At 38.6% G+C, this 14,326-nt stretch overlaps 1 protein-coding gene across 1 annotated transcript in view; it reads right to left on the reverse strand.

Annotated features, from left to right (window-relative positions):
* Window positions 1-14,326, reverse strand: part of LOC149233914 (ARM repeat superfamily protein) — a 524,198-nt gene that overhangs the window by 259,837 nt on the left and 250,035 nt on the right. Inside the window, exon 22 of the mRNA XM_089371682.1 lies at window positions 10,137-10,313. Coding sequence (XP_089227808.1) covers window positions 10,137-10,313 — 177 coding nt within the window. The remainder of the gene's footprint in view (window positions 1-10,136; window positions 10,314-14,326) is intronic.

Consider the following 14,326-nt stretch of genomic DNA (forward strand, 5'->3'; position numbering starts at 1 on the left):
CGGGAGACTCCTAGAAGACCGCCAAGACCTACTTATACTCCTGGAGACTCTCGTGGCAAGGGCCACTTGTAGATTTACAGTTTACTTGTCTTTTTTAGTTTCTATTAGACTTGTCACTTTAGTTTTCATAACTGTTCAGTGTTGAGTTTTGAGTCCTTGACTCTTGACTCTTGACTCTTTCATATCATTATGACATTATGATATTTTTTGTAAACATTATATCACTGTGACAATGAAAATTTGAAGTTTGAAGTTGGGCCTTGGCAATTATAACTCATTGGTAATGATTGTGAATTATGAATATGATGCTTTGTGAAAGACTAAAGTTGTTTCATTTCATCTCATTATTCATGTTTCATTTTATAAATTTTTAACATTTCATATCATGTTAACAGTTAGAAGTTAGGACTTAGAAATATCTTCGATATTACTTCTTGTAATGGTTAAACTTGGCTTACAAGTACAACTTGTTACTTTGGTGATCAATGATGATAAATGTTATTGAATTGAATGTTATTTTAATTTATTATTTTACTAAGGTTGATGACGATTATAATTTCTAGATGATTGATGTGATATGGTTCAATGATCAATTTATGTTTTTTTATGTTTTTTATGTCTATTTCATCATTCTACATGTTTTTGCTGACATATATGTATCAAAAATTAAAAAATATAAAAAATATATATATTTTTAAAAAATCGCTCCGGGATTCGCTCCCAAACCGGGAGCTTCTGAAAATGGTCGCTCCCGCTCCCGCTCCCCGCTCCCGCTCCCGCTCCCAAGTAACACTGACGCTGTCCAAGAGAAAATCATATGCAGTCCAGGAGGAGCCTTAATATGCTGGCCCTAATATGCTGCCTGAAATAGCCCTTATCCGCAGTCCTAAGGGAGCACTCATTCACTGTCAATAAAGTCCTAATTCAGCAACAAACACAGCAATGTTTGCTTTAGGTGATTGTGTGTTGAAGGAAGCTGATATAGACATTAAGCCACAGTTATACAGTGAAGGAAAGTGTTGAAGTCTCCTCCTTTGTGTTGCTGTGTTAATTTACTTCAGAGTTGCTATGTGCTAGGCCATAGGCCATAGCATCATAGCCAGGGTTTCTTAATGATTGCGTGGAGGGTATTTAAATGCTACAGCTAGGCCGAGTTTGAAGAAAGGAGGACGCAGGTCTGTGTGGGCGGTTTTAAGGTAAGGGAAAAAGTTGTTTTGGTTGGTTGTAAGTGACAACTAGTGCAGCAGCATGATGATATGGTGCAGCAGCATGATGTGTGCAGCATGATGATCTAGATGCAGCAGTTGGATGCAGCATGGAGTGAGAAGCAGCAGGATGATGAGGTATTGCAGCATGCATTTGGATGCAGCTTAGTGCAATGAAGAGCTCAGCATGAGGAGATGCAGTACAGTGATGGGTACAGTCATGATTAGTGAAGCATGATGAAATGCAGCAAAGTGATAATGGATGCAGCATGGTACAGCACAGTGAAGTGCAGCATGATGACGAAATGCAACACAATGATAGGTGAAGGAGTCACCTTGGAGAATCAGTTTAAACAGCATGTCTTCAACTGATCTCGTGTATCATCATCCTAGGAGATGATCTATGCTCTGATCTAGATAAGTCAAAGTGTTGACTTCTGTTGTAAATGTACTATCTCTCTCTCTTTGCTGAACTATTGAAGAACATATAAGAAGAATTGATCAAGGGTTTCCCCACATTGGGGTTTGTCCCTGGCTAGCGCCACATCTTGTGTCCTCTTGTCTTGGCTTGTCTTCTGCGATTTATGTTTATGTTCTATCTGCAGTTTACTTTAATGCTGATGTGATTGCTAATCTGGAAAAGGTATTGAGCTAACTATGAAAATTGACATAAATTGCTCTAAGCATAGAACATACCTAAAATTTAACATTAACAAGTGATTGCATCAATTGAGTAATCATTGTTTAGCATATTTCAGAATTTCTTATGACTGTCACAATGTTTGGAAAGCATCATAAAGTCTGATCATACATAACAGTGACATTGGAAAAGGATCCTACACTCAAGTAAGCATTTATCTCTTGGTTTCCTTTGCATCATTATTTACAATCTTGTGTTCGCAAAGTAGCTTGACTAGGCTGCCTTATCGTCTTCCTTGGCTGCCTCATTTGCATTTTGCATGCATTTTTCTCTTGCATTCATAGGCATTTCTCATTGGTTGCATAAGTTACACAAAGGTTCCTAACATTGGTTAATGCTCCATTGATAAGCATAGCACATTGTGGAAAGGATTGGATTGTTGAAGTGATTTGACAATTGGTTAAGTTGTTGAATACCAACACATTGTTTTCCTTGTGAGTTTCATAATCTAAGAGATTATAACTTTGCACTAAATAACTCACTCATAAAAGCACTTGACATAATCTCAAGATCTAATATCTTCTTGAATGGTTAATATTGTTTGAATTGATCATTGGACTTGGGCATATTCGCATTTCTTGTTCTTTCACATTAGCATTGGAGATCTAATTGTTCTACATGAAATTGGCATTGTGATAATTTGTTGTCATAAATTCGAGAGTTGCTAATTGTGTTTAAAGAACATTAATCATCTAAATTGTCAATCTCTTGAGCAATTGTTTATTGGTACCCTTTTCATTCTTGTATTGTCTCTAAAGAACCTTGGCTAATTGTTCTAAGTAATATCGTGGATAAGTGCTCTAATTTTTCTTATTCGCCATTATTGTTATTAAATTTATTGTTCATGGTTGATCTATTGTGATAATCTAATTCTATCTTTGACATATTGGTGAATTGTTATAAAGAGCATTGGTATTGTCTTTTATTTAGTGCTTGAGCAATTATCTCTTGGTTACATTGAATATATCTTTTGGGCACTGTTGAATTTTGAGCGCTCTATCTTGTGGTTGATATTATCCATCATCCGTCACTTAAGTACTCTTTTGTCATATCTAAAGAGCATTTGTAATTAAGAACTTCAAGAGCATTAAATAATCTCACCCTAAGAAACACTCAATCATCTTGCATTTGGATCCTAGGAATAGTCTTGAATTAACTAACAAACCTCCAAGCATAACCATGGTTGACAGAAAGATAGGGTCACCCATCACCTTATAGCTTGCAAAGTATAGACCCTCTCTAGTAGTTAACACAGTAACCTTGCAGTCATCAAAGCCACAGTCTCTGCAGTGTTGGAGGAACTAGGTAGTTAGATTTCAAGGGGAGGTATCATTAACCAAGCTATTGCTTGCTTCGACTTGACTTCTCTCTACAACTTACTTTAGAGACTAGCCTCAATACAGCGAAGGATTAAGGGATTCACCTAGTTAGGAATTTAACTAAAATAAACCAAGATCTTGCATCTCACCTAGATTATAGGATTTGCATAACATATAGGATAGCAAAGCATCTCCAAGCAACAACTGTTCATCCGGTCATTTGGTATATAATTGATATAAAGCAAGTATTTGACTCCATAAGGCACTGGTCTCATGCAATAATCTAATCTAATCTCTAAAACTTGTTAAATCAACCAAGGTCATTCAATTGTGTCTCCCAGATTTAATGGTTGCCAACAAATATCGCATTCTCACATTCCATTGCGACTACCCCCCATAGTTTGTTGTTGGGAGACAACTAGAATGGAGAGGGCAGGGATCGAAGTGACAACCCCCGCCCAAAGTCATCGCACCGTGTCTGTACAATTTCAGTGACAACAGTATCGTTTTCCCATTCCACATTTTTCACTCCCCTCCGCACATTACATGACCTGTTTCATCGTCTCCCCTCTTTGGGTGCACATGACCACCGAATCCACAAGCATCTAGTATCCCCCTCCCCTTGTCTGGGGCGGACCTAGAACGTTGCTCTTGAGGTTGATGTAGCTAAAAAAAAAAAACATGATATGGCCACATACAAAAGGAAATGTACCACAAAATGCAAAAGATGGTCGAGACAATAAAATTTAGCATGTGGGGAAAAAGCCAAACATGAGCTCTACCCCTTATCATTATGGCCATCACTCTGTTTCCTAAGGCCCCCTATGAGTGACCCCTGCATCATAGAGGAACCCATGTATGCCCCAACCCCTAGTGGGCGATGAACTACACCACCTTAAGGGGGTAATCATTGTTATATCATACACATCATGCTCTCATTCGCTGGAGCCCAAAGAAGTAAAACAAAGGAAAAATCAACAAAAGGAAAAAGGAAAATGAAGAAGGGTGGAAATACAAAGGTCAGGATAACTCATGTACCACGATTGCTCACTCCTACATTCATACACTCAAATAGGAAGACATCCCTCACCATTGCCACCCTTGAGCCCATGGAATTTGGCCTTGAGACCCCTGTGTCCCCATCCACCTCATCATTATCCACATGGAACTTACCACTTGACAGATGTACCTTGGACATATCCTTCCTTTTAGGGGTTGGTAACACCTGATAGGGTTGTTTATTTACCACTCCTACCTAGGGATGTAACACCATTACATGTTCAAAGCCCCAAATTTGAAAAGGAGACCCACTATGAAGTCTCATTTCTTCCCTTAATTAACAAGTTTATTCACTCAATTACACTAATGAATTATTATATCTGAAGGTGAGGAGACACATTGGAACTTATACAAGATTGGCCAAAGGTTTCATCATGGGTTGGGAAACTTTACTGGGGAGAGGATCATATCGAAACCTATAGGGGATGCATTGGGAGCCATGTTAGTTTTTGTAGCATCAGATGTGTTCTAGCCACAAATTTTGGTGGAGAGACTAGAATACATGAAATCTCCAAACCCCGGAATTCATTTCTGGAAATTCCACCTAGAGATGACTTAATTAGATTATTGACAAATTCTTTAATGTTTCCTAAGTTTAAACTTAGGAAAACTGGTTAATTAATTAGAATTAATTAAGTCAAGGTGAGAATTCTCTAGAAACTCACACGAATCGATCCAGAAATGATTTGAGCCATCGATTAAGATTTAATCTCAGTCGTTGGAGTCTCAACAGAAACATATAAGAAGGGATCGATGTGGTGATGGAGAAAACACCAGAGTCACTTGGAGAATTTGATTTTCCAAAGTAGCAGCATTCAGTTTCCGAAGAGTTCGAGCTTCGGTGAGGAAGCAGAGAGTGAAGAGAAGAGACAGTGCTCCAAAGGAAGTTTTCCAGATCCGGAAAGGCGGCAGCAAGGAGGCCGAGTTATTCCCAGTGAGGCAATGCAGAGGATTGCGTTGTTGCTTTAGAAAATAAATTCAATTTGGCTAGAGGAAAAATTGATTCAACTTCCAAAGGCCAGGAAAGTCGTCTAGAGGGCCGAAGAATCAATTTCCTCAGCAAAGACAGGCAGAACGACTTCATCAAAGGCAGTTCCAGGCTTAGACGTCCAAGGGTCTACACAAGCACTACGCAGAGGGTCCAGGAGGACGAATTTTTGAAGGGAAGTTCTGTCGGGGTTGCTTGTGGAGGAAGAGAAATTCCATTAGATAATTTTGATCATATTTTCTTGTTGTGGATTACCAATTTCAGACATCCATATTGTACTCAAAATTTCACTATTGCTTAATAATAAAAACCCTCAGCTGCTGCACTGATTTTCCCAAGTTGGTTTTTTCCGGGGACAATTGTCCAAAAATAGCACTGTCAATTTTATTGTGTGTGCTAGTATTTTCTCAGTTTCCAACGCTATTTATTTCTGCAGTTTTATTTGTTAAGGTTGCAGTGTGATTCATTTGGTATTTGTCGTAGCAAATAAATCGTTAAATTAATTAACAATTAGAAAAATTAATTCCAGTGGCTGCAATAGGATTTCAGTTCTGAAATTTTCACAAGCTATGGGTTTCCATCATGTGACAGAGTATTATCTCATGCCATGGGCAGCCTCAGCACCTTCAACAACTTGTTCATTGCCCCACATTATATGCGAGATGATGCACTTGGACTAGCAGTGCCCCCAGTCGGCTTAGCAATGTATACAGGGTTTGGCAGTTGATCTAAGGCCCAAAGGAGGTTTGTCTCATCCTTGAGACATGGGAGGGAAAGCACCATCTTTTGTGCCCTCATTTGGAGCAGTCTACAGGCTTATTTTACACCAGGAGACCCATGAGACCACTACTTGTGCCCCAAAGCCACTTTGGAGCACCACATGATGTTTTACTTGGAGATCAAGGGGCCACCCCCTTGACCATCATTCATGGAGCCCTCTTCTTCATCTTGGCACCTTGAGGACTCGATCAAGCCTTCCAACGGTCCTCCTACACCATTGCTTCATCATTTCAGCTTCATTTTGGATGGCTTATTCTACACTTTATGAGTTATTTGGTGGGCTTGTCACCAAAGTTATGTTATTTTGCACATTAAAATATTTTTAGGGGCATCTTAGGCTAATTCGAATTAGAAGAGGCTCATATAAATAAAGTTAAGAACCATTTATATCAACCATCATCATCACACTTGGATATCTCTCTCTTAGGAAATTTGCACTTTTTCATGGATGTCTATCAGAGCTCTTTTGATGCATTTCGATAGTTTTGGGAGTTGAAATCTTGTTCTTCCTTAAAGCTTCTCTCTTGATCTTGGATTATATATCTCTTGCTATCTTGTAAGTTCTTTTGTTGAAGATTTTCCATGTAATAATGTCTAATGTGTGGAAGTTTTGCAACTAACTAATTCTTCTTGTGCCCTAATTATTGAATATCATTAAAAAGATTGTTGGATTAAAAATTTGTGCATGTTTCTCATTGGTTAGCAAGTAGATGAATGATCCTAGTGGATTAAAACTTGTTTTTCTTCCATAAAAGTCCATTGATCTTGGGTGGGTAAATGCTAAAGAGTGATAGCTAGGGCATCATAATTTAGCCTCCTTGAAGACAAATTTTAGCCAAATTTTGAATCACATAGACTCCATAGCCCAAGGGTAAGGCACTAATCCAAGCAAATTTGGTGGTCACCCTTCTTTTACCTCTCTTTTTCTCCTCCTAAAAATTTTGGCCTCTCTCCTAGATGGCCTAGCTAGGGCTGCATGTGAATTCCTTTAGAGGAGGGCTTTTTCTATTCTGACTGAACAAGGTGCTACGTTGGTGTCTCCTTTAGGAACCCTCAAAGTCTCATGCAATTCACATGGTTCATTTGAGAAGAAACTCAAGCCCTAACTCGATCTTTGGATGCCCATCTTGGATGTCATAGTGAAAGGTCTTCTTGAAGGTTTTTGCATATAGTATTCAGTGGAATAAATCTCTTTAAAACCCTTTCACTATACTACCTTGACCTAGTGAGCTCCTTGGAGGGTCTCCTCCCACGATTATTCATAAACCCTAGATCTTGTGTGGTCCCATTCTAGGGTTCTCAAGAATAGCGAAAGCCTATTCAAAGGTATATAATAATCATACAAAGTTTCTTGAGAGGTCCTAATCATATTTGGAGCCTTGACCTTAGACATCCTTGTCATTATTGAAAATCCTTAACCCTAGGTCTAGGCTTCCTCATAGGTCTTTCCTAGAGAGCCATTAGCTTGAAGCACTGAGCCTTAATTGAGCCTCTACTTCGAATGGGCCTTGGAAATCACTCAATATCTCATCATTGATCCCAACATTATAAGTGATTTCCTTCATATTGGAACTCTTCCCAGTGTTGAAAGTCCGTAAAGAGCAGGGGGCACTAACTGAGGTAACAACAGGTCTTTGCCCCATTGTTGTCATTTTGTCTAGTAGTTGTCCCTTAGGTATCACTCCTAGGAACCCTACTAGATCGTGTGGCAACAGGTTGTTCAAGAGGAACAACTAATATGATCTCCTTCCTAAGTTTTAACTTAAGAAAAGTACATTGATTAATTATTTGATTACTGTAGACTTAGCGCTAACATTTTTATGAGGATCAATAATTAATTATTTGACATAGATCTAATTTCCATCATTGATCAGAGAAAGCTAGGATTCAATCCTAGCCCTCAATCTGTTTGGAGATAAGGGATTTGGGCTACGGAGAATTAGAAAAGAAACCCAAGGGAGAGGATGAAGACACAACACAAGAGAAATTCAGAGAGAGATTTTCTAAAGAATTTGCATGAGTCATAGTGCAGATCTGGTGAGTGAGAGATTCACAGGGTAAAGAAATCAAAAGAATGTGCAGTTTCAGGTTCGAGTTAGAACAATTGTGCAGGTGGAGCACACAAGAGGAGGGTCGAGATTCACTTAAGGGTGAGGTCAAGGTGTGCTGCGAGCTTGGAGAAGCCGAGACTGTCGGGATCGAGTTTGTGAAATGGTGCTACAAGTGTGGTCAGGCTGAGAGCATTGAGATCGCACTAGTGGAGTCGTCGAGAAGCTTCAAGAGTGTCAAACATATGAAAGATAGCCAGAAAAGCGCAAGCCAAATTTCTTGGGGGGGGGGGTAATTTTTCTAGGTTGTATTAGTTGTGTATTTTCAAAGGGCCTTTTTCCTAGTAAAGGAGCCCGTAATTTCTCTGAGAATTTTAATGAAAAGAGATGGAGAGTTTAAATAATTGTTTTCTTGTCTGACTTTTTTAGGTTATTTTCTGAAATATTTTCCACTGCTATTTGTTGAGTTAAAGTGCCAAAAAAATTTCTGTTTGTTGTTTTCAGATTTTTTTTACTGCAGAAAAATTCATTTAGTGGCTAAAATAATTTGTGAGGGTAACATAATTGCCTGAGACATTAAATCTGAAACTGGCACTTGAAAACTAACACTACTTTCTATTATATGACTTAAAAAATGGTATTTTGTCTGTAGTTGATAGAATCTAGATTCTAGATGGTTGGTGCTCAAATAATTAGTCATTAATGTACTATGGATGCCATTTCTATTTTGATTTATGTACAATTATTCATGCTTTCATATTATGCAACTCATTTGGCATTCACGGTGTTTCTTTTTAATATAAATGCAATATAATATAATAGATTCTTTTGAGATGCTTCAATTCCGAAGATTTTTGGAATATAATGATTTTGACGCTTCGCTTGTCAAAACCACACCTGATTCATCCCCTCTTCATGCAACATTGCTTCAACTCAAACTAACATCAAAGGAGATTGAAGAGTAATGAAGTTGGTGGCAAAACATGTGATTCCAAGACGTTGCAACCCTCTGTTTCTGGTGCATCTCCTCATGAGGCTAAGAACGAAAGCATGGTTATATATGAACTTGTGGATGCTCTTAGCCATATCAATCACCTCCTTGATGAACGAGTGCTCTCGAAACTCAAAATAGATCTCCCGCTGATCCTCTAAAACTGGGAGGTAATCTGACAGGCGGGAGGTGCCCTACAATGGATCCGTCTAGAGCTGATCCCTCTAATACTTTGAGGATGTGTGGACTGATAAAAAAAGTTGTATTAATAATATCTCTATAGATGAGAGTATCACAGCCAGGGAAGCATAGAAAGAAGAATATAAAAGAAAGAAATAATTTCTTTCATAAATATTTGTTGGCAAACCAAGGCAAGTTTTTTCACCCACTCAGATACTGAACATACATTTTTTAAAATGGTTAATGTAATTTCTCGTTCTGCTGTCATTATGTTAAGCCTTAGCATGCTACTAAACACATTTTACTTTTCCGTTGGTATATATGGCTGGTCTATGTTAAATGATTGAAAATTATGGATTTGTGAGGTAAATAGAATAAAAGAATATTACAGTTCAGAAAGCATGGAATCAATGAGGAATTCATCAAAAGAATTGTTTTGTATTCTTCAAGATATTAAGCTATTTCACCTTGTTAGACATAAACCAACCAGTTCTGATCAACTTTTCTATAGGATTTAGAATAAAATTGAGAACCAATTTGATTCACTTCCACGACACATACATTTCTCTCAAATTATATGAAATTATATGGTAATGTAAATTATATTTTATACCATGGAAGATTGTGATATCTACAACTATGTACACTTGCGAATTTTTCTATTTGTATTATATTTTCCTATATTCATGCTATTTTTTGCAAATGAAATCAGAGAGAAATTCCATGAATGGAATAACTATTTAAGATAAGGCACCTAACTTTTTTCTTGTAAAACTTTGTCACTCAATTTTCAAATCTCAGATAGAATCTTTTATTTTCAGTAATGAAATAGGGAAAAAAATACCAAAATGAATACAGAAAACAACCTGATCAAATTTGCGCCCCTGTAAGAGATCTGAAAGAGCAAGGCATGAAGACTCACGAGAACGCCAAAGTCTAGATCCACTTTGTGTCAATAAATCCACAATTATATCATCAAAGAATTCATTGATGGTCTTCTTGGGATCTGCCATCAGTGAACGCCAAATGTTCTCCATTGCCTCCTACAATAAACCAACTACAGTTATCACTGCCATTGCATAGCAACACAAACATATATGATCAGCTTCCACTGAAGTGGAAAGGAATACAGAAATTCTTTAAAATTCAAGCGTAAGAACTCTTGTAAAAGATAAAATTCATGCAATTTGAAGATGCCAATTAATGGAGACAGAATCAGAGATAGTAACAAAATAAAAGAAAAACACTTTCACGAGAAAGAAAACTCATGAAAGACATTCTATTTGAGCCTGCAGGTTTTCACAGTTGGTCATAATTGTTTGAGATTTTCTGGAGTAATGCTGTGTTCAATCTTAGAGACATCCCAACATTTCAAGTGGACACTACACCCATCATCAGGGGATCCAAACAAAGCTGACTCTATCTTTCATTGGCTTTATTTGGATCCCCTAATGATGTCTGGAATGTCCACTCGAAATATTGCAACATTTCCAAACTCCACAGCATTATTCCACAAAATCTCCCACAATTAAGGAAATTCTAATTGAAAATACAATAATGGGAATATGTGAAAGAATATATATTGCCTTATATGCTACAATAATGATGTTGTCAATTGGGTCTAGCCTAAGTGGCTCTGTGATGGAGTGTTACCCTCCCCACCCAAATTCTATTCCTGAAGTGACATATACAAATCTTTGTGCTTCAACGAGATCTAGTTTTCTTATTTTGTTGAATATACCTTGATAAATCATCAAACATTGCACATCGAAGCATAAAGTCCTTGGATAGCTGCTCTCATGCCCTAATTGCCATGCGAAGTTGCCTAGAAGCCTCCTTGATTGGGTTAATTCTCTCGAAATTACAAATTCAACTTGACTCCATCTCTCCCAAAGGCAAGGCACTGATCCAACCACTGGTGGTCAACTTAAACAATTATTCTTTTGGCCTTCTCCTTCTCTTTCTAGGCCTAGCCCTAATAGGTCACCTAGGGCATCAATCAAATTCCCTTCTAGCCAATCAATCACCTCGATTTTTGGTCCACTACTACGCTAGCGTTTTGTCTAGAGGTCCTCCAAGTTTCAAGCAAATCCAACAGTGGAATCTCGAGATATAGCAGCAGTAGAGAAAGCAGCAATGCAATGGATGTGGGGCAGCAGGCCAAACATCAGCACAGAGGACCGATGTAGAGGATCAGTGTAATGCTTCTATGGGGAAGTATTGCTAGAGCACATTCCTCGCTAAGAGGGAGTGTTGATTTTGGGTAGCATCGGATGTGCTCTAGCCTTAAAATTTGGTGGAGAGGCTAAAGCACATAAGATCTCCAAGACCCAGAAATTGTTTGGAGAAATTCCACCCGGATGAAGAGATATTAAAAATAATTAATATTTTAATGAGTTCCTAAGTCTAAACTTAGGTAAATAAAAATATTAATGTGTATTAATATAATATGGGTGAGAAAATTCTAAGTGACGAGGATCAAGTCAGTTCTAATCTTAGCCGTTGATTAGGAACTTAATCTAGGTCGTTGATTCATCGATAGAAAAAGTATAAGAGGAGGCTTAAGGGCCAGTTGGAGACACACCAAGAGAGATCAAGAATTCGATTTTCTAGGGCGAGGTTTGCTAAGGAAATCGAGTTAGTGATCAGTTGCAGTGAGGGGCAATTCAGCAAGGGATTTCCATCCAAGGCTGAAGAATACATAACAGAGAGGCAGTGAAGTGCCGGGAGAGACAGCGCAGGCCCTAGAAGGGTTGACGCAGAGGTTGTAGGAGTTGACGCAGAGGACGCAGAGGGTTGTAGAGGCTGCCGCAAAAGCCACAGAGATTGACGCAGAGGTCATAGAGGGCTTCAAAGGCAGCGCTGGGAGATTCTGGGGGGCAGACTAGGAGTAGATTAGCAGATTCTGACCCGGGATAGGGTGACGCAGCTCCTAGAGGACTGACGCAGTTCCTGAGCAGTGCTTGGAGCAGTTTTCACTATCCAGCATCGAGAACAGTCGGAGTCGTTGTGGGGTTTGATCATCTGGTTGCTGATTTGTCGGAATATCTGCCTCCGGATAAAGGTACTACTGCCGAGGAAATTCTTTGTTGGGTGAGCCATTTCTGGCACCCTAGTTGTATTCATGAAATCTGCTTAATAATACAAACCCTCTATATGCTACACTGATTTTCCCAAATTGGGTTTTTCAGGGAATTTTTTACAAAAATAACGATGTCCCTTGTGTTATTGTTTCTGTTTACTTCAGTGCATGATCTGTATGTTTGTGAAGGTTGCAATAGTGTTTACTTCGATGTCTATGCAATTAAATAGCTCGTTAATGTAAAGAACAAGTAGGTGATTGTAAACCAGTAATTGCAGTAGGGGTTTCGGATGTGTTAGATTTAGGAATTCTCACATGGTTGTCGCAAAAGATCACGGTGGTATCCTGCACGTGCAATTACCATGAAAAACTGAAAAACTAATAAAACTGTTAGATTTTGAATGAAATCTAAAATTCTACTTTCTCCATATGAAATCCAATGAGGTCAAAACCACTCTCAAACATCCTGAATCATTTCATGGTTATGTTAAAAATTTAAGTCAAAGGATGAAAACGAAGATCAAGGAGAATGTCACTTTTACTTTAAGAATTTAACATTACCATGAATCGCATATGTATACTAGGGCCATAGACTTGATCATTAAGCCGCCCCACTCAAAACTTATTTGTTTCTTTGAAAAAAATTGCATTTGGAACATCACTGCAAAAAAAAATTGCAAAAAAGGCTAAACGCTCCCGAAAAGGCAGGGAGCGTTTTTCTTTTTTAGGGACCGCGCTCCCGACCCACTCCCGAGGCGCTCCCGCCCAGAGCGCGGATTGGGAGCAAGATTGGGGGGGAGGGGGGGGGAGGCGCTCCCCTGCAACACTGTTTTGTAATGAAGGTAGGCAAATCTCCAATGCCATAATTCGGATTGAACAGAAGTGTCGCAAGACATGGCTCCCAAAGGACTTCCTCCAACTTCATAAAGACCATCAACCCTAAATCCAAGTGTAAATGCATCTTTAGGGTTTCTTTGCCAAAGAAATATCGTTCCATCAATGAATGCTACCTAGAAGCCTTAATCTTCCATCACAGAAATAGATACTAGGTTCTTCTTCAAATTGAGCACATACAATACTTCTTGTAGATGAATGGTTTGACCTTGATTCAAGTGAAGAGTGACAGTACCTATTCCTTTCACGAGATAGGTGGCATTATCTCCAAGTATGATTTCCAAGTTAGTCTTCTTTTCAACCAAATTTGAGAGGGCCTCTTTGTACCCAGTGAAGTGCCTTGAGGCTCCACTATCAATCAACCAATGATCCAATGTATCTAGAGGAGAGGCAATAGATAAAGCAGAAATAAGATAAAATTCATTTTGTTTTTCTACAACATTACTTTCCTCATACCTGGAATTTCTTGATCTTTTGGGAGGACGACCATTTCCATATCGAGTAGCGGGAGCATTCCTCTTTCCTTTATTGTTGAACTTGTTGTTCCTTTGATTGCCATTGCCTTTGTAGTTGTTGTGGTTATTGTTGTCATCATCCCTTGGAGTATGCTTTTTGTGAGGACATTCTCTAGCATAGTGGCCAAATCTGTTGCAATTGTAACATCTTCCTTTTCTTCCTTATTTGAATCCCGACTTAAATCCTTGACCTTGTTTCCTTGGACTAGCATTGCTCTTCCTCTTAGCATGAGCGGAGAAAGCAGTAGGATCATTTCCATTTAAGGGCTTATCTCTTTCTATCATCCTTATTTCTTCTTGAGTGCATCTAGCCAATAATTCATCAAAATTCGGAAACATGTCATTGTTGAGGATGGTGGTGTTAAACACATCTGATGCTCTTGTAAGACCTCCAAGTGCAATGAGAGTGAACTCCCGGTCACCAACAACTTCTCCAATAGATAGAAGGTTACTCTTGATTTCGATAATCCTCATGAAGTAGGATTGAATAGACTCTCCTCTATCCATCTTGATGTCCAACTTGTTCTTGAGAAAGAGGATTTGATTTGCATTGTTTACTTTGAAC

Source organism: Pinus tabuliformis, chromosome 8 (genome assembly GCF_031772625.1).
Source record: "Pinus tabuliformis cultivar Carrire ecotype Pingquan chromosome 8, CPIR1, whole genome shotgun sequence".
In the NCBI taxonomy this organism is placed as follows: domain Eukaryota; kingdom Viridiplantae; phylum Streptophyta; class Pinopsida; order Pinales; family Pinaceae; genus Pinus; species Pinus tabuliformis.